The sequence below is a fragment of the Marmota flaviventris genome, chromosome 5, assembly GCF_047511675.1.
Source record: "Marmota flaviventris isolate mMarFla1 chromosome 5, mMarFla1.hap1, whole genome shotgun sequence".
Lineage (NCBI taxonomy): Eukaryota > Metazoa > Chordata > Mammalia > Rodentia > Sciuridae > Marmota > Marmota flaviventris.
This window is the reverse complement of record NC_092502.1, coordinates 5,287,012-5,312,400: the sequence shown is the minus strand read 5'-3', so window position 1 is coordinate 5,312,400 and position 25,389 is coordinate 5,287,012. Positions and strand designations below refer to the sequence as shown.

At 47.1% G+C, this 25,389-nt stretch overlaps 2 protein-coding genes across 2 annotated transcripts; both read right to left on the bottom strand.

The window, feature by feature from the left end:
- Positions 1–5,505: 5,505 nt before the first annotated feature.
- Positions 5,506–8,497, bottom strand: LOC114078759 (olfactory receptor 2W3-like). Its single transcript, XM_027919823.2, has 2 exons — positions 7,467–8,497; positions 5,506–6,918 (listed from the first exon to the last, which is right to left on the bottom strand). The coding sequence occupies exon 1, from the start codon at positions 8,418–8,420 to the stop codon at positions 7,473–7,475; it is 948 nt and encodes a 315-aa protein (XP_027775624.2). The 5' UTR covers positions 8,421–8,497; the 3' UTR covers positions 5,506–6,918; positions 7,467–7,472.
- Positions 8,498–24,032: 15,535 nt separating this feature from the next.
- LOC139705637 (olfactory receptor 2W3-like) lies at positions 24,033–24,977 on the bottom strand. The gene has a single exon (XM_071611792.1). The coding sequence runs from the start codon at positions 24,975–24,977 to the stop codon at positions 24,033–24,035; it is 945 nt and encodes a 314-aa protein (XP_071467893.1).
- Between the last annotated feature and the right edge of the window lie 412 nt (positions 24,978–25,389).

Below are 25,389 nucleotides of genomic sequence, written 5' to 3'. Positions count from 1 at the left end.
GTAATACTGTAGCTGCTCATACGTAACATAATGACACATGTGGAAAACCTCATGATTCCACAGTAAACCTTTAGAAGTCACGATAGCCAGGCACAGTGTGACTTGGGAGGGGTAGGCAGAAAGATGGCAAGTTCAAGGACACGCTTGCCAATCAAGCAACCTCTTTGGGGTCTTCTTTCCCACCATCTGGGCAGTCAACACAGTGTGCATCTCTCAGGTGCATGGCTGTGCCCTCCTGAGCCTCACAGGCAGCCTGTGTCTGCAGGTATCACTGGTTCTCATGCTTTCTAATCTGCCTGCCTGGTCAGTTCCATGAGCCATTGGCCACATGCCCAGCTCCATCCTGGAGGTAACTCTCCATCCATGTTCTGTCCCATTTCACCAAACTGGAGCTTATGGGATTTACTGAGGTCACTTGACCTAGTGGTGTGGCATCAATTTTGTTTCCAAAATTGTTTTCACACTCTGCCTTCTTTTTAGTAACTGTAATGCAAATCATTGCATTTTGTTTCTTCTAAGAATTTGATGACTCTTTTGCAGGGATTTTAGTTGGATCTAATGACATATTGACTTTAATTTGAATTTCACTTATGATTGATGATGTTAAACATTATTCAAACATCTGTTGATCCTTTGTACATTTTTTAGTGGAATACTTATCATATCACTTGACCATTTAACCATCAGATTATTTTCTTGCTATTGAGTTGTTTGAGTAATATGAATAATTCAGCTCCAGTTCTTCTGATCTTGTCCAACATATTTACAGTCATACAGCATATATTATCACAGAAAAAAATTGTTTAATATTTTTTCATTCTGCTAAGAAATACTGAAAATAAGGTAATCAAATAAAAATGCAAACCAAATCAACACCAGGAGGCACCTCACACTGGAATGACAATTGGTGCAGTCACTTTGGGAAAAGGGATAGTGGCTCCTGGAAAACCTAAGGTAGAACTACCATAGGATTCAGCTGTCCTCAGCAGGGTGTGTCCTCAAACCACTCGAGTTAGTGTGTCAAAGAAAGTCGATGTCTCTAGCACTGGCAGCATCATTCCCAGTGCCAAGGCACAGAATTAACCCAGGTGTGTGTCAGCAAATGAATGGACTGAGAAAACACGTGTGTGCAGAAGACATTGTACCACTAAGCATTAGAGAGGAGGGACAATCTCTCACTAGTGACAATGGGTGACCTAGAGGACATTGTGTGAAACAAGCCAGGCTCAGCAGAACAAGCAGCACATGACCTTGACCCTGGAGTCTGAGGAGTAATACTCATTCTTAGAAGCAGAGTGACACCGTGGTCAACAGGGCTTCTGGGAAAGAGAGGTGGCCCTGGCAGATATTCAAAGGAAGCAGAATTTCTGTTACACAGGAAGAACAAGTTCATGAAGCATGGTGACCTCAGCTATAATCATAAATGTCATGTTGAAAACAGCTGAGAAGATAGAGATTAAGTGCTGTCAGGACAAAAAAAAAATCCCCAAGTGCACAAGTACTGCATCTGCTAACTGGTCAAAGCTGACCTTTGCAAAACACATGCCTATCAATGGACCATGAGGTACACCAGCAAGAAATAAAGCTCACTTGTCATTGAGAAAAATAATATTGATAATAATAAAAAATAGAAAAAATACGTTGATTCTTGCATAATTCCATATAATCTGTGTGTTTGAGGATGTCAGCAGGTGAGTAAAACTACATTTTGTGAGCTAATTTGTACTCTTTTATACAATTCAAAGTCAACCTAAGAGGTATAGCTCTAAATATCCTGTGTGTACCTGGCACTCTTCCAAGAAATTTGTAATAACAAATTAACTTTATACCCACAGACCATATATACCATGTACCCTGATATCATCCAGTTTTATAGGTGAAGAACCAAAGAACCAATTGCTTACACTGTAAGTAATATAGCTGAGAGCAATAAAAAATCATGAAGCCAAGAAACAGACATGATCTAGATCTAAAGGGAAAATGTGAAATTCTGAGCTGAGATTGCCTCATGACCTTCTTCAGACTTCTGAAGATGTCAGGCTTCTGGCTATGGTGATAGTGTGACTCAATGATATTTTTATTTATATGTTTCCAGAGAAACAAACTCGACTGAGCTCAGCATTTCAAGGACAGTTTATAATTAGGCCACAGCCTGCCTGAGGGAAGTCAGGGCAAACAGGGTCAGTTCCTTACCGGACAGTGCAGGCAGGGTTGTACTGTGGCCCAAGTCTCCGTGGCAGAGTCCTGTGGGCTTTGAATTTCCTTACTCGCTGGCAGAGTATGGCCCTGACATCAGGAAAAGGTGATTGACCTGGACACTCCCACCTGCTGAAAAGCTAACTCAAATATACCATGTGCCTCAACATAAAATGCAAAACTCTACAGCCTCATCAAGAACACAGAAAGTCTAGACCGCTGGGCTTGGCAGTTTTCACATACAAGATCCAAGCTTGCTCCAACAAAGGTGAATGTGATAGAATGAACCTTTATAAAATGAAGGACTTCTGGAGTCATCAGTATTCAAGGGCCATGGAGGAAAACATGCCACAGTGTTGAGAGCCACAACCAAGTCAAGATGGCACCTGGCCTTTTGCCAGAAGGAGTGGTTGAGAAGTAACGCCAGCAAGTCATTAAGATGAGGATAATTAAGTTAAGTTGTGTATAATTGTTGGGATGGTGACTGATTGCTGTAACTGGATGATGCTAAATTGAAACAAGCTGTGTATTCAGTTGTGTATATAAACCTCTGCTGTCCGGCAATAAGGCGGCTCCTGCTACCTCGGGTGCCTGCTACTTTTGAGTTCTCTCGGAGTTCCTGTTGAGTTCCTGTTGGTTCTCGTGGAGTTTCAGTAGAGTTCCGGTTGTGTTCCCGTGGGGTTCGGGTAATAAAGTAGTTCCTGTTTTGAACCTACAAGTGGCTCGTGACCTCCCGGTTATTTTGTGCCCAGCCAGACTGCGGCACCACAGACTGAGGGAAATATTTGTAAAAACACTACATACTTCGGGGCTGGGGTTGTAGCTCAGTGGTAGAGCACTTGCTTCACATGTGTGAGGCACTGGGTTTGACCCTCAGCACCACATAAAAATACATAAATAAAAATAAAGATATTATGTCCATCTATAGCTAAAAAATATTTCAAAAAAAAAAAAACACTACATATGTAGCCAGGCACAGTGGTGCATACCCATAACCCCAGCAACTCAGGAGGCTGGGGCAGGAAGTTCACAAGTTTAAAGTCAGTCTCAGCAACTTAGCAAGATCCTGTCTCAATAAAAAAGGGCTGGGGCTGTAACTGTTTTCAGCCCTGGAATCAATTTCCAGAACCAAAAGATGATAGATAAATAGATAATGAACTTGTTTTCAAAATATACTAAAACTCCTAAAAGGAAACAATAAAAAAAGGAAAAAAAAAATTTTTAAATGGACAAAAGATCTGAAAAACACTTCAGCTCAGAAGATATATGGATGGTAAATAAGGAGGTGCCAGTCACCATCTTCTTTAGAGAAATGAAATCTAAACCACTGGTGTGACACCACTACACACCTGATAGAAGGAGCCTAAAACATGAGCAGAGCTGGTGTGCCCTTCCCATGCACAGCACAAAGGGTGCTCTGTCCTTGCTAGTGCAAATGCAAAGCAAGAGAGCCACTCTGATGGTGCTTTGGCAGTTTCTTGCAGACACACATGTTCTTCCATGTGGTCCACTTCTGACTATTTACCCAACTGATTTCTAAACGTAGAGCCACACAAAATCTTTATAAGAATGTGGCTTAGTTCATTCACCACAAACTGGAAGCAACCAAGACACTGTTTAAGAGGTGGATGGATAAAGTGTGGCTCCCCCACAGCGGAGTATCACCCAGAGGGACAAAGAAACCAGGGCAAGGGTGTTTGCCAAATGCATGTTGCCAAGTGAGAGAAGCTGGTCTCACAAAGGTCCCTCCTGCACAATTCCAGCTATGAAACAGGCTTTAAAAGCAAAGATTTAAACCAGAGACAATGAAAGGTCAAAGTTTGCCCAGGCAGTAGGAGCTCAGGGGGAGAAGTGAGCCACAGGGTGTAGAGGGCCCTGTGGTGCAGGACAGAGGGAGGATCGTCACTGTGGAGACCTGACAATTCTGCCTCCACTGTGGAAGTGAGCTCAGTATCAACAACATCAAGTCCCGGGGGTGGGAGGCGCCCTTGGTAAGAGGCCAGGAGAGCAGCATTCCACCTCAGGCGTTCCTCTCCAAAGCCACAGAATGGTCCTGAGAAACCAGCATGCAAGCCCTGCTGAGGGACAAAGGCCTGCACAGTACTCAGCCAGGGTGGCAGAAGCACCCTGCACCTGTTCCTTATCATATAGCGGTTTCTGACAGCTGCTCTTCATTTAGTGGAAATTCTCTCTCTCCATTATTTGAAACCAAGGTAACTCATCATCTTGGAATCTAAATTTAATATTTAAAATAGTAAATAATTACTCCTAATTCAGAGTTTCTCTGATGATAAAATATTATACATATAGATTTCTATCCCTCACTCCAGGAATTCCAATCCCTGTTATACCATTTGCAAGCAAGGCTAACATAACCTACAAACTGTAGGTTGTAGATGGAGAAACGTTTGTCTTTGGTCTCACACACTAGGCAAAGCCCCATGCCTGGAAGCACTTCACTGTTTGCTAACAGAACATGCCTCTCAAGAAAACCTACAAAATGTGCTGGTTTATCTCATTTTGAATGCATGCCCACAAAAGACAAAAGAACAGGCAACAGTATCAAAAAAGAGATTTCTGCTTGCAAAGAACCTTCAATTTTTGCCCGGTTCGGTGGTGCACGCCTATTATTCCAGAACTCAGGAAGCTAAGGGAGGAATATTGTGAGTTCAAAGTCAGTCTGAGAAATTCATCAAGGCACTTAGCAACTCAGTGAGACCCTGTCTCTAAATAAAATATAAAAAAGGGCTGGGGACATAGCTCAGTGTTTAGTGCACCCCTGGGTTCAATCATCAGTTTAAAAAAAAAACCTTCAATTTTCCAGCTCAGGCTATGTTTTACCTTCTCCCTTTTGTTCAGTGTGCACCCCATGCCCTGGCTCTACCTCTCACTGGGCTCTACTGGTGGCTAATTCTTACACTGCTACAAGAAACAGGAGCAGTCAGGAGCTCCATGAATTACGTTCATGAGCCCAAGAACTGTTCTGCATCTCTCTGGCTCGCTATCTTTCAGCCTGTCGGGCGTTACAATGGAAATTTCCTGGTTGCCACTGGAATCTCACCTCAGTCCTAATATTAGACCTTCTATTTGGCAATGAGAGATTCTCCTTTTATTGAAACACTGCTTCAACTTACAAACACATTGAGCACATCTTTAATTTTAAAGGTTAAACAAAACCTTCCAGTTTCTCATTTATCTATTTCCTTTCTAAGCCCCAGTGTCAGGTTTTAAAAGCAAAGTTTCTCATTTATGGCTGCAAAACAAATAATGCCAACACTAATGGCTTAAAATAACTGTGGTATTTATTATTCACGAGTCTTCAATTTTTTACAGTTGTATTCGTCCCTATTCAGTGTGCAGCCTGTTAAGGAGACTTGCTAGCATGCATGCTCTGAGCGCTGGCTTCAGATAAGAGGACCTCTTCAGGCTGCAGGCTGCAGTGGCAGGTGTGGAGCACCCTCCTCTCCTTGGCCTTTCGTCATTCAGCAGTCTGGCCTGAGCTCCTTTGCCTCGCAGCTGGACCCCAAGAGAACAAAGTCAGTAGCCACCAGCCTCAAGGAGCTGGTCCAGGCCTGACACCACATGACATCTGCCACGTGCTGCTATGGAAAGCCGCTCACGTGACCACGCTGAACGAAGGGCATGATGGGGGAACATGCTGGCACAGGGCGGGAGGCCTGGCAGAGTCCCCAGATGAGTGACCATGCTGCCTTCCCCGGTCCCTCTGCCTGGATTATAAACGTGCATTCATTTTAGGGCTTAGTCCCAGTCCCTTACTTTGTCTTTCTTTAGTCTTCATTTTAATTCACTTCTCTTACCTATTTCTGCCCAGATAGAAGGATACAATCTGATGCCTTTCAGTCACGAGTATATGCTGGGGAGTTCCTGCTTTCCCTCCAGCCTGCCCTTCTTAACAGGGCTCCTGCCATGTCTTGCCATCTCTTCTGCTTCCTCAGGCCGCTGTTTATAACTTATCTCAGATATAATCTGTCCTAAGAGAACAGTCTACCTCCCATTCACGTCTGCTTCTCCTCCAGCTGTTCCCATCTGGGAAGTGTCCAGAAATGGTCTAATTGTGAGGCTAAAAACACAGGGGTTGCTCCTGCTCTGTTTTCACTCCTTCCACAAGTTCCACTCCAGTCCCTGTGGCTGGACCTCTAAAGCACAGGGAGGCTCCCAGAGCTTCCTGGCACTGATGCCTCGGCACAAGCCATCCTTCTGCCTCTGACTGACATCAGCTTGCTCACCTGCAGCCAGGATGCCCTCCCAGCAGATGGCGCACCTCGTAAGACCAGGTGCATGTTACTGAACTTCCTCCAAGACACCCTGTGTTGTGCTCCAAGTCCTGCTCTTCCACTCTGCTATGGGTGCTCAGCCCTGCACTCTGCTCCCTCTCGGGTGGCACTGCTGCTTTCCTGTCTGGGGGCATGACAGGCTCACTTCAGCCTGAGGAAATGCAAACTAGGCCCTGGTGCTGGAGTCACCTCCTGGGTCTTCCTGTTCATCACGCAGATGCAGCCAGAACGTGGCTTCAGAACTGTCCCTGGACACCCTGCCTGAGACCTCCCTCCTCCAGCTGTCTCCAAGGCGGTGTTTTATTCTATTGACAGCATGTAGGCTGCGTGGCCATTTTCTCCTCCGGATCCATTGTCACTGTCCCTCCCAGAGCAGGAGTGTGATTGGATGTTCAGACCCAGCCCTGAAAGATGTTCAGCCAAGTGCCTGAAACAGAAGGGTGACTTTGTAACTGTGGATGGCAGGTGACGAACTCTAACAGACATATGCACCAAGCAAAGGAGCTGTTGTTGCTCCCTTGATGAAAGACAGTGACAGGGTAACAAAACTCTGTTGCATGTTGACAGCATCTTACCAAGGTTTGCAAGGGTGGGCAATTAGGATGAGACCCTCAGTGCATTGTACTCAATGGTTCTACATCTCACAGCCCATTCAAGGAAGAGCTGTTTCCCTCCTCCCTTTCCCCTCTAGGCGTGGAAAACACAGCTTCCTCCAAACACCTAGCTGTGAGAATGGCACAGCCCTTCTCCATATCTGCATCAGCAGTGGTCAGCAGACCTTCCCTTGAGAAGTCCTGCTTCTGGGTGTCAGCCCTGCTGTACTCCTGCATGACTAGCACACCAGGCAAACTAAATGTGGGGAACAAGCTGGTGATGAATCCTGCTGAAATTCTGACAGACATTGGTGATGCTAAATCGTGGTTCAACACCCCCAGCTTTGTAAGGCTTAACGTAAGCGGAAGTTCCCAAATTTACCTTTGGTTATAAATTCTTTCCTAAACTTATATTTCCCAGCAGCAGCCTTCTCAGTGCCCCCTTCACCTCCTTGTTTCTGAGGGTGTAGATCAGGGGGTTCAGGAGGGGGGTGACGATGTTGTAGAAGAGGGTGAGGAACTTGCCCTGGTCCTGGGAGGAGCTGTGTCCTGGCTGCATGTACATGTAGATGATGTTCCCGTAGAACAGGGAGACCACTGTGAGGTGGGAGCCACAGGTGTTGAAGATTCTGTGTCTTCCTGAGGACGACTGGATTCTGAACACAGCCCTGACGATGTGGCCATAGGAGACCAAGATGAAGACCAGGGGAGACAGCACGATGCCCACGGCCAGGATGAAGGCAATGCCCTCCACAGCAGCAGTGCTGATGCAGGCCAACCGGATCAGCGCGGGCATCTCACACAGGAAGTGGTCCACCTTGTTGTGCCCACATCGAGGTAGCCACAACGTCATTGGTGACATGATCAAAGAATTGGCCATCCCACAGCCCCAGGCCACCGACACCAAGCCCAGGCAGAGTTGTGGATGCATAATAGTCATGTAGTGCAGGGGCTTGCAGACGGCCACAAACCTGTCATAGGCCATGACGGCCAGCAACAGACACTCCACTCCACCCAGGCCCAGGAACAGGAAGAGCTGGACCACGCAGCCCACATAGCTGATGGTCTTGTCACAGCCACTCAGGTTGTGGAGCAGCTGGGGGATGGAGCTGGTGGTGAAGCTGAGGTCCAGGAAGGACAGGTGGGTGAGGAAGAAGTACATGGGCGTCTGGAGCCGGGAGTCCAGCCGAGACACCAGGATGATGGTGCTGTTGCCCACCAGGGTCAGCAGGTAGGCTACCAGGATAACCACAAAGAGGACCCTCTCCAGGTGGGGGCGGTCAGAGAAACCCAGGAGGACGAAGTGGCCCTGGGTGCTGCCGTTGGTCCTATCCATCTCTACTACACCTGAGGAAAATGGAATTTGAAACAAAAAAAAAAAAAAGAAAAGAAAAGAAAAAGTAATTCCCAGCCCCTCTGCACCCGTCACATACTAAGAACATCTAGAACTTCTGGTGAAAACGTGTCTGTCCATGTGCATCGCTTACTGGGTTAACACCAGAAATCAATAGTGTTTATACATCAAGGTAAAAAAAAATGTACTCAAAACAAAATGTAAAACCTAAATATTATTTAAAAAATAAACAGAAATTTTGTGGGAATTAAAAATAAACATATTCTTAAAGAGAGAGTATATTTTTAAACACTATATTATGAACATTTTGCTAAACATTGATCAAATTTTTTGAAGGTGAAAACATTTTTAAGATTTACAGAAATAATTTTTAGGGCAGAAAATTCCCTATTTTTCCTCTAGACCTGAACCCCCTGAATCAGGCTCCCCATGAACAAGCAGAGCTCGTCTGTCCTCTTCCTCAGCCCAGGAGGAAAGTGGAGACATGGTACCAGGGTCGGAGTCCCTCCTCTCTCTGTGAATGAGCATCCTGAGTGCACCTGAGGCTGGGTGGACGCCGTGGCAACTTTCATCATCACCAATCTTTAGGAGAGGTTGGCTCCTGCCAGACTTCTCAAAGAAAGGAAAAGAAGAAGGATGGAAGGAAGGAGGAGAGAAGAAAGGAAGGAGAAAGGGAGGGAGGGAGGAAGGGAGGGAGGAGGAAAGAAGGGAGGGAGGAGGGAGGAGAGAAGAATAAAGGAAGAAAGGGAGGGAGAGAGGAAGGAAGGAAGGAAGGAAGGAAGGAAGGAAGGAAGGAAGGAAGGAGGAGAGAAGGAAGGAAGGGAGGGAGGGAGGAAAAAGGAAGGAGAAAGGGAGGGAGAGAGGGAGGAGGAAGGAAGGAATAAAGAAATAAAGAGAGGGAGGGATTCAGCTCCACAGTTTGGCTTTTCCACAATATGGCCCTTCATCACCAAGACTGATGTGAGTTTTCCCGCCTGTCTGATTCCTCCAGGGTCTGTGATTTCAGTCACCCTGTAAGAGGCTGAGTCTGAGGATTTGGTGTCTAACCCAGGCTTATGATGGGATACCGAGACAGTTTTGGAAGACAGAGGTTACGGTCATTTCATCCTAGGTCTCTAGTACTTGTGTTCAGCTTGAGAACTTTGCATTTTAACTAATGAATGAAATGGTTACTGACTTCCCTATGGACCCAGAGGGAGGTATATTTTAGCCAGATTTTGGGGGGTTTGGTGATCACTAAATGTTTATAAGCAGGTCTCAGACAGACGTTAATGAGATAAGCCTGTCCCTTTTCCACCTCCTATTAGAATGAAGAAGTATGCCCTTGGCAGAGGGGACCTGACCCTCTTGTGCCTCTTTTCCTTCCATTGCTGCAGGTTCCTTGATTGTGGAACAAACTTCACTTCCGTTTTCCCACTCTTTGTATCATTTGCTAAAACCACTGCTTCCTAAGACTCCATCTACTGTCCAGGTAGGAGGAGGTCAACTTCAGTCCATAAAACACCACCTTGAAATCTCATAGAACTTAATGTGCTATGATTGCTTCTTTAAATTAATGATACCATTTTCAAATATTTGAAATTTAAAGGCTTATATAAACCAAAATTTTAGAACTCATGCCACCAGTACTAAGCAAGACACAGATCTTTTCACTGCATTAAGATCATAACCCCAGTGGGAGGTCAGAGAGGAGCTGGTGCTTCACCGCGGGGAGTTTCCCACTTCCCTGCATATCCACAGTGCACACCTCAGCTGACTGTGCCTGCCCGTGCATTACCTGGACCACAGCCTGGATTTATGCTGAGTGTCCCCTATGCTCTTCCCTCCTCCTCTAGTTCCCCCACTTCTTCCATTTCCCTACCGTTGTCCATGGCCTTCAGTCCTCTGCTGAATTACTACTCTCCCCCTACAACATTTAAATGTTTCCCTTTGCTCACCTCCTGATGAATCCCCAGCTGCCTTTGCCTGCTTTCCAAGAACCCTGCCGTGTGCCCGGGTTTGCTTCCAAACCATTCCTTCATCAATGGCCTATGTGTCTTCTGTCCCAACTTCTACTCTCCAGGGCTGAGAATTTTCCAAACTCCGTGGCCTGCATGTGGCCATTTGCAGCATGCAAGCCTGCCTGGCCCGTCAGCCCTGGGCACACTCTTCACAATGTCCTTTGGATTCACCCTCCTCTGTGCAGCTCCTAGGACTGCTCAGATTGCTTGCACTGACCCTGCTTTGGCAGCCTTGGTCTCCACCCATGCCCTGGGCCTCCCTTCTTCCTACACACCCTCTGTCCCTACACCTAGGCATTGATTTCCCCTGCCACATAGCGTACTGTCTCTCATTCTGCCCTAAGGTTTTATTCTGTGGAGGTCGCTGAGCACAAGAGGATGTCTGGTTCTCCCTCCTGCACTGGAATCAGGTACCCATGTAGCAGATGTGTGGTAGGTAGTGCCAATAGGTGTGACCAGCACAGAGCAGGTGAGTGGCAGGAGCTCTGCCCACCCCCTCAGGACCTGGCTGTGAGGGTCATTTACTCCTCACAGGAAACAGCACTGTTCCTCACCCTGCTCTAGAGCACAGTGACTCCGTGGGATCCTGGCGCCTGGTGCCCACCACATCAATTCCAATGCTGGCTGTGTGTTCACATCACTCCAACATTCAGTTCTCATACCTTACCCTTGGTCTTCATCACATCCAGACTTCCTACCACAGCCTGTGTTGGGCTGAGGCTGATGACAGAGTGTTTTCTGTTACCTGTCTAGGTTGGGTTTCTTCTTTCCCATCCTATCTCTACACACCAGTTTACTTCAAATTCAGATGAAAGTGTTCTCTGCTGGGTACTGCCCTTCATTAACTTACTGCAGTTCAGTATCTTCTTTACCCTCTGGGCCATTGATATGAACAAATTTTGTCCATTCTCTTTACATTGCTATGCATATCCTTGCCTATTATTTTATTTGAAGAGTAGCTCAAAGTGTATTTTCTATAGCCTATGTTCTTTGATTAACTAGCAGAAATGAATTCCAGACAGTTGGCTGTACATGGTTTCCCTGCTGTGGGACTCTGAGTAGGTCTGTGTGTGGCACGCACTCTGCAGGTGTGCACGGGCATCACTCTATTAAATTCTCTAAGAACAGAGGCCATGCCTCTCCTTCTTTGGCATTACCTGCACACTCTGGATGGTTCAAGGAGGTCGTTAGTCAGCATGCTAATGCACAGAAGAAGGAGTGAAGAATCAGCAGAAAGGTTAGGTACATACCCTGCTCACCATTCCTGGTGGCATGTCATGTTGCCAAGGCAGCTGAGGTTGGCTGTTTATGGAAGGAGGAAGAGGGGTGGTCTGACTCCAGCAAAGCCCTCTGCCCTGTGATTTCCAATGCCCATTTGTTTTCTCACTCTTTCTCTAGAATAGGCCCAGCCTGAGCTGGTGGGAATGACTCTCCTGTGCCACAAAGCAGCAGAGACACTAGGAGAGAAAGAGGAAGGGACCCTGGAGCTTCCCCTCGCCTACTGGACTCCAGCGGGCCTCAGTGGCCCTGAGGACAAGGGTTTCGTGAAGCTGACATCAGACAGGTAGTCTCCCCAGAGGGATCCTCAGAGACAGCGGGAAGAGGACTCCAGGGCATTCACATTCCCCATGGGATCCCTGGGCTCAAGGGAGGGACAGAGGAGAAATTACAGGGAATCAGTCACACTTCTGTTTTGTACAACCACGTTTTTCCTCTGGCCTGTGACAGAAAACAAGAAAACCAGAGTTGTATTTTTATTTCCATGATAGGAAATGTCCTCATCAGCTTCTTTAAACCAAAAATGTGGAGTAATCCATAATTTTCATAGTTTTTTTTTAATACCTGGAATTGAACACAGGGGCACTCGATCACAGAGCCACACTCCCAGCCCTACTTTGTATTTTATTTAGAGACAGGGTCTCATTGAGGTGCTTAGAGCTTTGCTGTTGCTGAGGCTGGCTTTGAACTCTAATCCTCCTGTCTCAGCCTCCCCAGCTGCTAGTTTTATAGGCATGTGCCACCACACCCAGCCTCCAGTGGTCACAAGCCTTGCAACCCACACCTGTGGGCAAAGAAGTGAGAACAATGCTTCCTCATCTCCACTTTCTTACCATGCCCAGGGCAGATGAAGGCTCCCCTGAGTCTTCCCATGGACTCACGTGGGCATCAGCAGGCATGTTCTCTGGGGAGCCGCATGAATCCTTGAGGCTAATTTCTTCCCTATCTGACACAGCAAAGTCAGCCCACATCTGTAGTTGAATTAACACAGATATTCAGAAGTTCACTAGGAAATGTTACTTAAAAACTTATTTATGTAAGTATATTCCTAATTCATTAATACGAGTTCGTGGCAACAAAAAAATAAATAAGTAAATAAAGAGATTTGCCAGTGGGATTGCATCAATTTCATGAAAATGGAATCATCAAATACATTTCTCAAATAAAACCAGGCAGAAAAATCAATCAAAATCTTCAATTTGGCCAGGCACTGTAGTCCTGCCTATAATCCCAGCTTCAAGGCTGAGTGACCCAGGAGGATCACAAGTTCCAGGACAGCTTCAGCAACTTAGCAAGACCCTGTCTCAAAATAAAAAGGGCTGGGGATGTGGCTCAGTGGTGGACCAACCCTGGGTTCAGTGCCCAGTACTGCATGCAACAAAAACTAACAAACCACCTTGCAATTCCTACACTTCCAAGCAAACAGAAGACCCTTGACTGTCTTTTCCTGCTCAGTTCAACAGACAGGCTGCACCAGGAGAGACAGAGAACACAAGAAACAGAAAACACGCTAATTGCCTGACAGCAACTAGAGGAAGAAGCAGAGGGCTTAATGAGTCCCAGGGCTCCCAGTTCTGTCCCAGGAGACCGGGGGGCAAGTTCGTGCTCTAAACTTGCTGAGCACATTCTCTCCAAGGATCTTGCTGCAGTTCCTCTGTGTAGGTCCCCAAACACCGTCTGTCCACGCTCTGAGCACTGAGCTTCCCACACTGGATGTGACTGGAGCATTTAGTCATTCAGTCTTAGTGTCTGCAATGGCTCTCTCTTCTTCCTCTTGGTAGATCCCAGAGCAGAGTTCTAGAGCACAACTTAGAAATACTGAAATTTATACTTATTTCTCTATTATTACAGCAAGAAGAACAGTACATACGTCACATGGAAAAACTAAGATTGTATCAGAAAGAAAAGAATACTGCTACAGACAGGAAATCAACAGAATATGCAAAAATGGAGAGTTGGATATTCCCAACAGAGGATTCAGTGCTTATAAATCACTGGAATAAAACATATTAGGCCGCACAAATGTGGGTGGGGAATAAATTATTTCATACTCTTTAGAGGGGAGAGAAGACATTTCAAGTTAATGATCATGCACAAACATATTTCACTACAATTGTACATTGAGAGTGTGAAATCTACAAAATAACTATTGCCTAACTTATCTACACCTCAGAAAAGTCACCCATCAGGTTGTATGAGTCAAGACTGACATCTGTGTCTGCTGGGGTCAGCTCCGCCTGCTCCGCCCTGGTCCTCCTCCACGTCACAGGCACAGCCCCATCTCAGCTTCCAGACCTGCCCCAGCTGCTTGTTGGACTTGCAGCCCCTTAACTCACATCTTCTTCCCTCATATTTTCTATTCTTACAGAAACACAGAGTCTTTTAAAAAGTTTCCTAGAGAAGTTAAACTTTTATGATCTTAAAAATATTTTTTTGCCTCTATGTGAATGACATTTGGATTAGCGACAATATTTTACTTTGAAAATTTTCAATTTCAATTTGTTGGTGAGAAACTGAAAGCCATTGAACTTCTGATCCTTTTAGCCTCTGCAGAATCTTATGGAGAAATTGCTTTCCTTGCATGTTATGAATAGTAAACCATCTTCACCACCTTGCCGTGGTCTCAGAAAGCCCTTTAATGTGGTAATACCTGACTTTCAGATGTAAACGCTGTCAGCTGATCCCATTAGTGATTCCTTTCCTCTATTTTCTACTTTTTTTTAATATTTATTTTTTTAGGTGTAGATGGACACAACACAATGCTTTATTTTTATGTGGTGCTGAGGATCGTACCTGGGTCCCACGCATGCTAGGCGAGCGCTCTGCCACTGAGCTATAATCCCAGCCCCAACTTTTAAGACTACTGTTATTACTTAGTGTTCCACCTTCTGTATCAATTTTCTGTTTTTTTTTTTTTTCTCTTATTTTCATTTCTTTCTGATTATAGATTGCTTGTTGGACTATTTCCTCACTCTGATCATTGAGCCCTTCTGTTGGATTTCTTACCATATTTTTAATATATTTTACTTTGACTGAATATCTCTGCACAGCATATTTTTATTTCAGCACATATCCTCTCTAATACATCTTGAAATTGGCTTCCTGAAGTCAGTTCTCCTTCCTACCCTCTGTGTGCGTCTTTCCTTTCCCTTGCTTGGCTTTGCTGTTTGGGACCAGTTTTATGAGCACAAAGTGCCTCACACATGACTGGCCCTTCCTTCCCTGCTCTCACATACCAGAGAGCCTCCTTCAAAGTTGTGAGGAGCAGCAAGACCTTTTCACAGAGAGCTACATGGTATGTGTCAAGTGTGGATTCCCCTTTGATTTTGAAAATTTAAGAATACTGCTGTCTGGGCTGTCCTACCTGAAGGCCTTAGTCAGCCATCTCCAGTCTGTTCTCCGGGGCTCCCAGCTTGGCAGTCCGTAGAGCTGTCACACTGAGGGGTGAACCAGTCTCCAACTCAGGACCTCAGAATAGCACTCCTCTGCTGGTGGCTCTGCACCATGGCCATACCTGGGTCACACAGTGAAGAGGCCTCCCACTAAAACTCCCAAAGAGAAGTGGAGGGCTTCCACAGCACACTGTAGCTACCTACGTCCACATTTCTTCATGCATTCTCCAAAATAAAAACAATGAAAATGAAAGCAATCAAAACCACCTGAATTTTATGATGGCAGAGAAACAATTTTTTTGTTCGTTTTAATTGGTTATACATGACAGTAGGATGCATTTATGCACTTTGATGTATCATACATAGATGGTATATAATTTCTCATTTTTCTGAGTGTACATGTTGCAGAATCACATTGGTCCTGCAGTCACATATATACATACAGTAATAATGTCTGTTTCATTCTACCATCTTTCCTATCACTACATCTCCTCCCCTCCCCTCCCTTCACTTCCCTCTATCTAATCTAAGGTAACACTATTCTTCCCTAGTGCCTTATTGTGAATCAGCATCCACATATTAGAGAAAATATTCGGCCTTCAGTTTTTTGGGATTGGCTTATTTTGCTTAGCATGATATACTCCAGCTCCACCCATTTACTGGCAAGTGCCATAATTTCATTCTTCTTTAAAGTTAAGTAATATTCCATTGAATATATATACCAAATTTTCTTTATCCATTTCATCTATTGAAGGGCACCTAGGTTGGTTCCATAGTTTAGCTATTATGAATTGAGCTGCTATAAATATCGATGTGGCTGTATTACTGTAATTGCTGATTTTAAATCCTTTGGGTATAAACGGAGGAGTGGGATAGCTGGGTCAATGGTGGTTCCATTCCCAGTTTTCTGAGGAATCTCCATACTGCTTTCCATAGTGGTTGCACCAATTTGCAGTCCCACCCAGCAATATATGAGTGTACCTTTTTCCCCACATCTCACCATAATTTATTATTGCCTGTATTCTTGATATTTGCCATTCTGACAGGAGTGAGATGAAATTTTAATGTAGTTTTAATTTGCATTTCTCTAATTGTTAGAGATGCTGAACAATTTTTCATATATTTGTTGATCGATTGTGTTTCTTCTTCTGTGAAGTGTCTGTTCAGTTCATTAGCCCATTTATTGACTGAGTTATTTGTGGGTTTTGGTGTTAAGTTTTTTAAGTTCTTTATATATGCTAGAGATTAAAGCTTTATGGGAGGTGCATGTGGTGAAGAACAACATCCACTTTGGGGATGTCCCTGGAACTGAATCCGAGTCAGAAGACAAAGAACACTGTGGGTCACCAGGCAGAGTGGGCACAGTTATAGCTGCCCTTTTGAAAGAAGGCCCAGCAGGAGAGAAGAACTGGGGTCAAGTCTGGGACCTGTCCATTAACACCTTGGCTGCAGGCAGTAGAGAAAAGTTTATATGTTATAAATATGTTATATGTTATAAATATATGCTGTAAAATGTGAATAAATAATACTACAGCAAAAACTGAGCAAAAGCCCCCCACCCCAAAAGAAACCCAAGCAGCAGACAAAACCCAACATAGCCCACAAGCAAAGGTGACGGCCTGTTGAGCACCCTCTTCTGCAGATAGGAAGTGATTGCTATGACAGAATCTCATCTCACACCTGGGCAGGTTTTCTTCTCCATGTCCTTCCACCCAGAGCAGTGGCATTGGCTGACCATGGACTAAATCTCTGAAACCATGAGCCAAGATTGACTTTTGAGCAGTGGCATTGGCTGACCATGGACTAAATCTCTGAAACCATGAGCCAAGATTGACTTTTGCTCCTCTAAGCAGTTCTTGCCAGGTATTTTGGTCTCAGCGTCAAGTTAACACAGTAGACTCAGTAAACCTCCAGATTGGGGTTGACCAGGGTGTATCTAGAAACACAGATGAGTGCCCTCTGCGTGCTGGAGTGAGGGACAGTGGCTGTGTCAGGACTGCACAAGGGGAATGGAATTGGGGGCAATCAGCTTGCTAGAGGAGGCCTTCAGAAGCCTACAGCGTTGGCAGACCCTTCCCAAGTGGGTGCCTTGATGTTGGGGCTCACCACATGCCATCCTAAATTATGCCTCTAAAGACCAAAGTAGGCCCCCCAATATGCCCACTGGCCTATTGATTCCAAGGTCATTCTTTTGAGCAACTGCAGGCACAGGAGTGGCTCTGAAGAACCTCCTTTGGGGAGGAAATTGTATCAGTGAAGGTGTCTTCCAGGAAGAAGGCTGCACCCCACAATGCTGGCACTCGCAGACCTATCTGCATAGCAAGGCCACCCTCATTCCCTGGATTGCTCCCTTCCCTCCACCATGCCAGACGCCCACGCCCTTTCTGTAGCTCAAGAGGCTCCGCCATCTCAGTTACCTGGCCCTTCTCTAGGTCTCCACTTGAGGGAGACTCCCACGCAAATGCAAGTCACTGAATAGCTTTTCTCCCTTAATCTGTCACTTTTTGGTGGTGCTGGGGATTGAACCCAGGGCCTTGTGCATTTGAGGGAAGCCCTCTACCAACTGAGCTATATCCCAGCCCATTCCCTTAATCTCTGTATGCCAGTTTAATCCCCAGTCGGCCTAGAGGACCCTGGAGCTGGAGGGTTTCCTTCCCAGCACCTCCCGAGGCCTCTCTCTCTCATACCTCTGCAGTCTCTTCTTGCGCTCTGTGCTGTGCTGGGGTCCAGAAGGCTTCATCCAGTTTCCTGAGTTCAGAACCCTGTCCTTGATTCCGTGGGACGGTTTTCTACATTCCGCAGTGAGCAGAGTGCCCCCTGCTGGCCGTCCTGCGTATGGCCTCTGATTTACGGTGGTCCTCCCAGGTGTGTCATCTGAAATCCCCAAGAACATACATAAGATCGCCCCTGCTCCTGGACTGTCTGTGTCGGTGCATTTGCTGCTGTACGTTGCTTTCAGGGAAAACAGGCGTTTCTGTTGATATCCCTTTACTAGTGAATCTACCCGTACTGATATCTTCCTTTACCCAAAAATCATTGTTAAAGGTTGTCAGTAAACTATTCCTCCATGAAGTTTAAAAATGTCAATAAATAATAAAGGGCCACTTTAAGAGATACTGCATTTCTCCCCTTCCAGCTGCTCATCATTCCAGCTGGCATATTTTCTCCATGGTCTCTGGGAGAAGGCTCTGACAGTTTTACATTATTGTTTACATTATATGTTTTTGCTGAGAAAGATCATTCAGTGATAGTAATTAACATGAAGTAGGAAAACAATAGCTAAGGACCACTGTGCTGGGCCTTCGGGCTCAGGCCTGAGAGGGACTGGGCTCAGCTCTGAGTGCAGCAAGTGGGGATGGAGTGGTGCGGGATCTGTAGGGAAGGTGGCTAAATCCAAGCACCAGCCTAACGGACCTCTGGCTAAGTTGACCTAATGGGACGATTGCTGAAGTCTGCCCAGGATGGTCAGTGGCTACCTGTGGGAAGGTGAGGGACCAGGACTCTGATCAGGGATCAGCCCAGGAATTTCTACCTAAGCTGATGTAGCAAGGGTTCTTTGCTATAAGTGCATTTCATAAGGATGAGTCATTAGCCTGACTAAAGTTTGGCCAAGCAAACGTCCATGTCACCTGCAATGGAGCTGTAACACCTGTGCTTCACATCAAAGCTGAGCTTCATTGACACACCTATGATCAGCCCTATTTACACCACCTGAGGACTGTGGGCTTGCAGGAGAATGAAGAAAGTTAAGGAGAAGTGCTCACTTCTCGAGCAATGATCACCGCCACTGGGTTGCTGATGACACACTGCAACTTCTAGGTCTGATCTGTACTGGAAAAGTGAGAAGGCAAGTGGGGACACCGCAGCTACCTCCAAGTCACACCTGCCGACGGTGGGATAAAACGCTATCTTCGCTACTTCCTCCAGGTGGCGGTGTTGCATAGCTTTTGGGCACAATCGCCCTTTCTATGGGCCAGGGCATCCATAAAAGCGTTTCTGAGTCTGGAGTGAAGGAAATTTAAGTATAAGGTCACAGTAGCCTTGTGTCTTTCTGTTACCACTATGTGAAATCAAATTCTTTTCCACCCAATGTCCCTGAGAAGCCAATAACTGTTTATTAGTGTTTGCATGTATTATTCCACCCAAGTATGTGCTCTTTTCTCCAATGTGTTTGTTCATGTCCACAGAAGTCCTCCTTGAGTCAGGTCCAGCTCTGCAGTAAAACTGTGGAGAAACATGAGGCCTGTCCTCACTTCTGCCATAATCTCCTCATCTAGCAACTGACTCAGGTCCAAAAAGCAGATGAGATTGTGATCATCTTTCAGCTGGCTCAAGTCAGACCTCTTTTCAGCAGACCCCAATTATTCTTGGTGGGAACAACTTAGATGGCCCAATCATTCATAGTCCTAAACTGGGATCAACTGACTATATGCACAGGTTTCTAGGTTCTAGCATCTATTAGGCACAGCGTCTGTGCCCAGCCATGCTGCTGATACCACGGTTAAGGGTGATGAGTTCTGGTCCCTCCATGTTGAAGTATGACATTAGAGAAGCACACCAAGGCAGGCATATAAATAGGGTTTATTTAAAGGGGTACATAGACTTCTGCAGGAGGGAGTGGGGGCTATAGCTGGTATCCTGGTATCCCAGGAAGCGAGGGTGTCCTGCCTAGGCTTCCTGTGTTCTCCTGCTCTCTTCCCCTGGTCTCTCCTTCCTACGTGCCTGACCAGGCCCAGGAGATGCTCAGTGGATGGCCAAAAGGTGAGAAGCAGATGGGTGGGGAAGGGCCAGATGCAGCAGCCCAGGAAACATTAATCAACAACTTTCACAACTCCCTGTAGGGAGGGGCAATCCCTGGGACAGGTTACCTCAGCGGGTTATCTTGATAGGGTGGAGGAAGGGCTCTGAAGGCCTTTCAGTCCCTCAGGGGTCAGTCTCCAACTTCCCAGACTCACTCCAATAGGCGTCCTTGATGCGACCTGACTCCATTTACCTATCTATCCTGACTGCCTGTCTGATTCTGGCTTCACTGCTACCTGCCTGTCCTCGCATCTTGACACCCTCTGTCCCTACTAGAATCCAGGAGCTTTCTTTATTACAGGTCCTCTTCAGTGTGCCCAGGGCAAAAGGGAAGCTTGCTGAGGGCTCTTCAAAGTGCAAGGAACCAACCGAGGAGGCAGGAAGTGGGGGCAAATTCAGGGACTCCGTCCTCAGTGAGCACCACCCCACCTCTTGGAGGAGGTCCGTGCACTTCCTGTGCTGTCGGTCCAAAGTCAGAAGGTGGCCTTGAGCAGGATTCTGGAAACTTCCCTGGACCCCAGTAAAACTAGAGGGCAGGAGGGGCATGCTGTCCTGTCCTCTCTGGGAGGACCCTCTCTCCCTGGAGACTGTCCCTTTTCCCTTTCCATCCCGCCTAATAAAATCTTGCCCCATACTCTGAGCACTCTGTCTGAAATCTTTCTGACTTGACAGCAAAAATCAGGGTTTGAAGGGAGTTCCCAGGGCCCCAGTTTCCCTGAAGGTCTCTGTTCTGAAACAGAGTTAAGCAAACCACATTTGTTACCTGTCTGGTCCTGGCCAGCCTGGGAGGTCTCACTGAATTTCCACCGCCCTAATCCTGTCCAGAGGACAGGCTGCTCAAGGCCAGAGTCCCTCTTCAGGGGCTGGTGAACCTGGAGTTAATATGCTGACAGAGTGACCACCAGACAACTCTGACATCATCACAATAACACACTTGAATGTCTCTCCCCTTTGCAGCCAGCCCTGCCCCTCATTCCTTTTACCCTACCTTAATTGCTGCCCCATCTTAAGGGTGGGAAGTTCACTTGGGAGTCCAGCTTTTACACATCCTGTTCTTGGCCAAGAATCAAATTCTCCTTGACTTCTCAATTGGCATTTGATTCTGTTGCAACCAAAAGCTCAGTTCTTATTCCCAAGCCAATTCAATAACGAGGACACAGTTTTGAGAAAAGGTAAAATAAGTGTTATTGCTTTGCTAGCAAAGGAGAAACACAGGGGACTTCAGTCCCAGAGGCTGTGATTCTGCCCATCAGCAGGAACAACAGGGGGACTTTAAAGGAGCTATTCAAAGGCTGCATTCCAGGAGTACCCTGACAGGTGATCTCCGGGTGCCCTAGGGGTGTGTTAGGATTCACTTGTTAATTTGGGAGGCAACCACTTCCTAGATCCTCTGCCAGAAGTCTGGCTTCTGTGAGGCACAGATAACTCAAAGATAATCTTGTTCCCACTCGCAGTTAGGGAGGGGTAAAGCGAGAAGAGGAAAAGGAAAACAGTCCTTTTTAAAAATAAGCCTCAGAGCTATTTCAAAAGGTACCGGTCAATGTTACACTGTTGCTGCTTCTACAGTTCTGAGTGAGAAAGGACCCAGCCTTGGGGTCAAAAATTGGCAACACTTTGTTCTCTCTGGGATATGTTTCCAGAGGCTGGGAGTTTGGCACCTTCCAAGCTGCCTGGGGACAGGGAGCATGGAGTCCACTCAGAACACTAGTGAGCTCCTTCCAAAAGGAGGAGGGTCGCAGGGGTCCAGGGAGCTCTGCCCCATTCCCAGGAACCCCTCCCAGGGCTGGCTCAGCTCCAGCAGGACTCCTGGGTTTCATTCTGGGGAGGGTCTCACAGGGAGCCCAGTTTCCCATTCACCCTCAGCCCGGCCACACCCTTAATCCTTTACACAGGGGACTTGGCTGTTCACACCTGGGTTCCCCTGAAGCCCAGGAAGCCCCTCCTGGGAGCTCTGGTTTGGTTCCACTTAACCCCACCCCAGGGCTGGTGCCTTGTGACTTGTGGTGTGGAGAGGAGGAAATGAGAGGTGGAGTGGGGACAGCACAGGCCAAGGAGGTGAGGAAGGAACAGGGCTGGGAAGGGCTGCGGTGGCAGAGGAGCCTGGGCCACCTTCTCCCACCTCCTTTCCCTGGTCTGTGCTGTTGTCCTGGCTCTTCCCTAGAGGTGTCTGCCCTCAGGGCAAAGGTGACCTGCCCCTAGGTCCTCAAAATGTGACCTGAGTCCCAGGAGTGTCACTTGGGGGGTGAGGGAAGTGCAGACCCTCAGCCCTCCCAAGACCCCTGAATCAGAGTGTGCCTCCCAGCTCTCAGGGGTTCTGTGTGCACAGCAAGTGGAGGAGTCCTGGGGAGAGTCTACCTGTCAAAGGCTGTAGAAGTTTCACACTTTGAAAGTTTCTGTGCAGTAGGAACCTCAGAGATTGGAGTCAGAGAGGCCCTGGGTAAATCCTGGTTCTCTTCTCCTGAACAAATCTCCTGATGCAACCTCCACATCTCAAGCACCAAGTGGGTACAGTGGGAAGGATGCCAGTCACACTGGCCTCTAAAAAGCACAGAGGTGAGATGAACTGGGAGCACCAGGTGGGAACCTAGCAAACACCAGGTGATTCTCACAAGCAAAATTAAAACACAACTGCAAAATCATCATGCTTCAAGAGTTAAATGATTCAAAATCATGTCACATGTGAAAATCTTCATGAATCCAGAGTGTTAATCCAGACATGAATCCAGAAATCAGGGACAATGACCAAGTTTGGGGAAGAAGATATTACAGGTGTGGGGCCTTCAGGGAAACTGAGGCACGGAAAAGACTCCAAACTTTCAAAACCTGACTCTGTGATCACATCAGAAAGGTTTCAGACATGTCAGTCAGAGTAACAGGCATGAGTTTACTGAAGGGATAGGAAAATGGGGAAGGGGACACTCTCAAGTGAGAGACTCAGTCCAGTCAGAGAGGAAAGGGACAGTGTACCATTCCTGCACTCCAGTTTTATTGGGGTCCCAGAGAAGTTTCCAGAAAGACCAGTCCAGGTCCACCTCTTGACTTTAGATTGAAAACAGGGTGACATAAGACTTTCAAGTCCCCACTATCATGGCAACCCTACGTCACCTTGGCCCATGCTGACCAGTTCTAATTGGATACTTTTTTTTTTTTTTTTTGTACCTGGGATTGAACTCAGGGGCACTAGACCACTGAGCCACATCTCCAGCTCTCTTTTGTATTTTATTTAGAGACAGGGTCTCACTGAGTTGTTTACAACCTCACTTTTGCTGAGGCTGGCTTTGAACTTGTGATCCTCCTGCCTCAGCCTCCCTAGTTGCTGGGATTACAGGTGTGCATCACTGTGCCCAGACTGGATTCTTAACTATACATTCTTACAGGTTTTATGGTTAGGAGGAACTATGCTTATCTTTCAGAATCTGACCTTCGAAAAGGGTCACAAAAGTCACTCCCTTCAAACTCTCTTGGGTTCTTCTCATTCCTCTCATCAATGCTAATTCCTACCTGCATTTCCATGCAGATAACAGGTGGTTTGCTGATGAATTTGACATATCTTGTCCACTTAGGCCAGGGAGGGCTGCAGGGAAATTGCTTTTTGGCAAAGAAAGCATGGGGGGGTTGGTATCAGCCAGTGGGCCCATCTTATAGTCATCCTCTTAAACTTGTGTACCCACCATACTCATCTATCTGTCCAACAAAGGGCAGAAATACCATGTAAGCCTGTGGTGCAATATGGGAGAGAAAACACCAAACCACACTGAACTCAGCCTTTGATGCCATCCAGGAAGAGACAGTGGTTCACACCAAGAGCCCAGAGAGAGCTGGGGGATTTTAGATAAAATGCCTATGTGAGAGCACAATGTGAACTAACAACAAGCTACAGAAGCAGGACTCAGAGAGGGGCTGCTTCCAGCGTGGCCCTGATAGGAGCTGGTGGGGTGAGGTCTGCACACCTGGGTGTGGGTGACAGGCCCTGTGCTGTTCTCTCATAAATAGGTTTCCAGAAGGCCAGCCCTGCTAGGATGCTGAGAGCTGTAGGCTGAGACCAGTTCTGCTCCACAGCTCAGAGGTCAGCAGTGGCCCCACTGCAGCTGACCCTGAGGCTGGATGCTGGGCAGTCCAGGGCCTCACTCCTTACCCCCCTTCCTGTTCCCCAGCAGCAGCCTTCTCAGTGCCCCCTTCACCTCCTTGTTTCTGAGGGTGTAGATCAGGGGGTTCAGGAGGGGGGTGACGATGTTGTAGAAGAGGGTGAGGAACTTGCCCTGGTCCTGGGAGGAGCTGTGTCCTGGCTGCATGTACATGTAGATGATGTTCCCGTAGAACAGGGAGACCACTGTGAGGTGGGAGCCACAGGTGTTGAAGATTCTGTGTCTTCCTGAGGACGACTGGATTCTGAACACAGCCCTGACGATGTGGCCATAGGACACCAAGATGAAGACCAGGGGAGACAGCACGATGCCCACGGCCAGGACAAAGACAGTGCCTTCTATGGCCACTGTGTTGACGCAGGCCATGCGGATCAGGGCTGGCATCTCACACAGGAAATGGTCCACCTTGTTGTGCCCGCAGCGGGGTAATCGTAGGGTCACTGGAGACATGACCAAGGAGTTGGCCATTCCACAGCCCCAGGCCACTGACACCAAGCCCAGGCAGAGCCTGGAACTCATGATCACCGTGTAGTGCAGGGGCTTGCAGACAGCCACAAACCTGTCATAGGCCATGACGGCCAGCAGTAGACACTCCACTCCACCCAGGCCCAGGAACAGGAAGAGCTGGACCATGCAGCCCACATAGCTGATGGTCTTGTCACGGCCACTCAGGTTGTGGAGCAGCTGGGGGATGGAGCTGGTGGTGAAGCTGAGGTCCAGGAAGGACAGGTGGGTGAGGAAGAAGTACATGGGCGTGTGGAGCTGGGAGTCCAGCCGAGACACCAGGATGATGGTGCTGTTGCCCACCAGGGTCAGCAGGTAGGCTATCAGGATGACCACAAAGAGGACCCTCTCCAGGTGGGGGCAGTCAGAGAAACCCAGGAGGATGAAGTGGCTCTGGGTGCTGCCGTTGGTCCTGTCCATCTCTACTGCACCTGAGGAGAGGTGTCAACACCAGTAGTGGCACCTGCTGATGCTGGAGTATGGACTCCTAGCCAGGCTTAGAGGAGCACAGAGCAGGTTTATTTACTCACCTAAGCCCTAAACACTGGTGTGGAGGCTCTGCTATGATTATTGTCTCCAAATTATAGAAAAGGAAACTGAGGCACCGGTGTGTTAAGTAAATGTCACATGTGGAGAGACAGAGCTGGTCTGCCCCAGGGAACGTGCCTGACATCTTCGTCCGTATCCACCCCTGTGCTCTGTCATTCCAGAGAGGAAAGGCACCCACCTGCCAAGCTCCAACCTCTGCTTCTTCCAGAGCCACAAGTTCCTGAGCTCCTGTCAAAACCTCAGAGATACAAAAGATCACTCCAAACAATCACCTGGTAGGGTT

Bases quoted from the DNA above. Each gene is read 5' to 3' on its own strand.
- LOC114078759 (XM_027919823.2), bottom strand. From the start codon at position 8,420: ATGGATAGGACCAACGGCAGCACCCAGGGCCACTTCGTCCTCCTGGGT.
- LOC139705637 (XM_071611792.1), bottom strand. From the start codon at position 24,977: ATGGACAGGACCAACGGCAGCACCCAGAGCCACTTCATCCTCCTGGGT.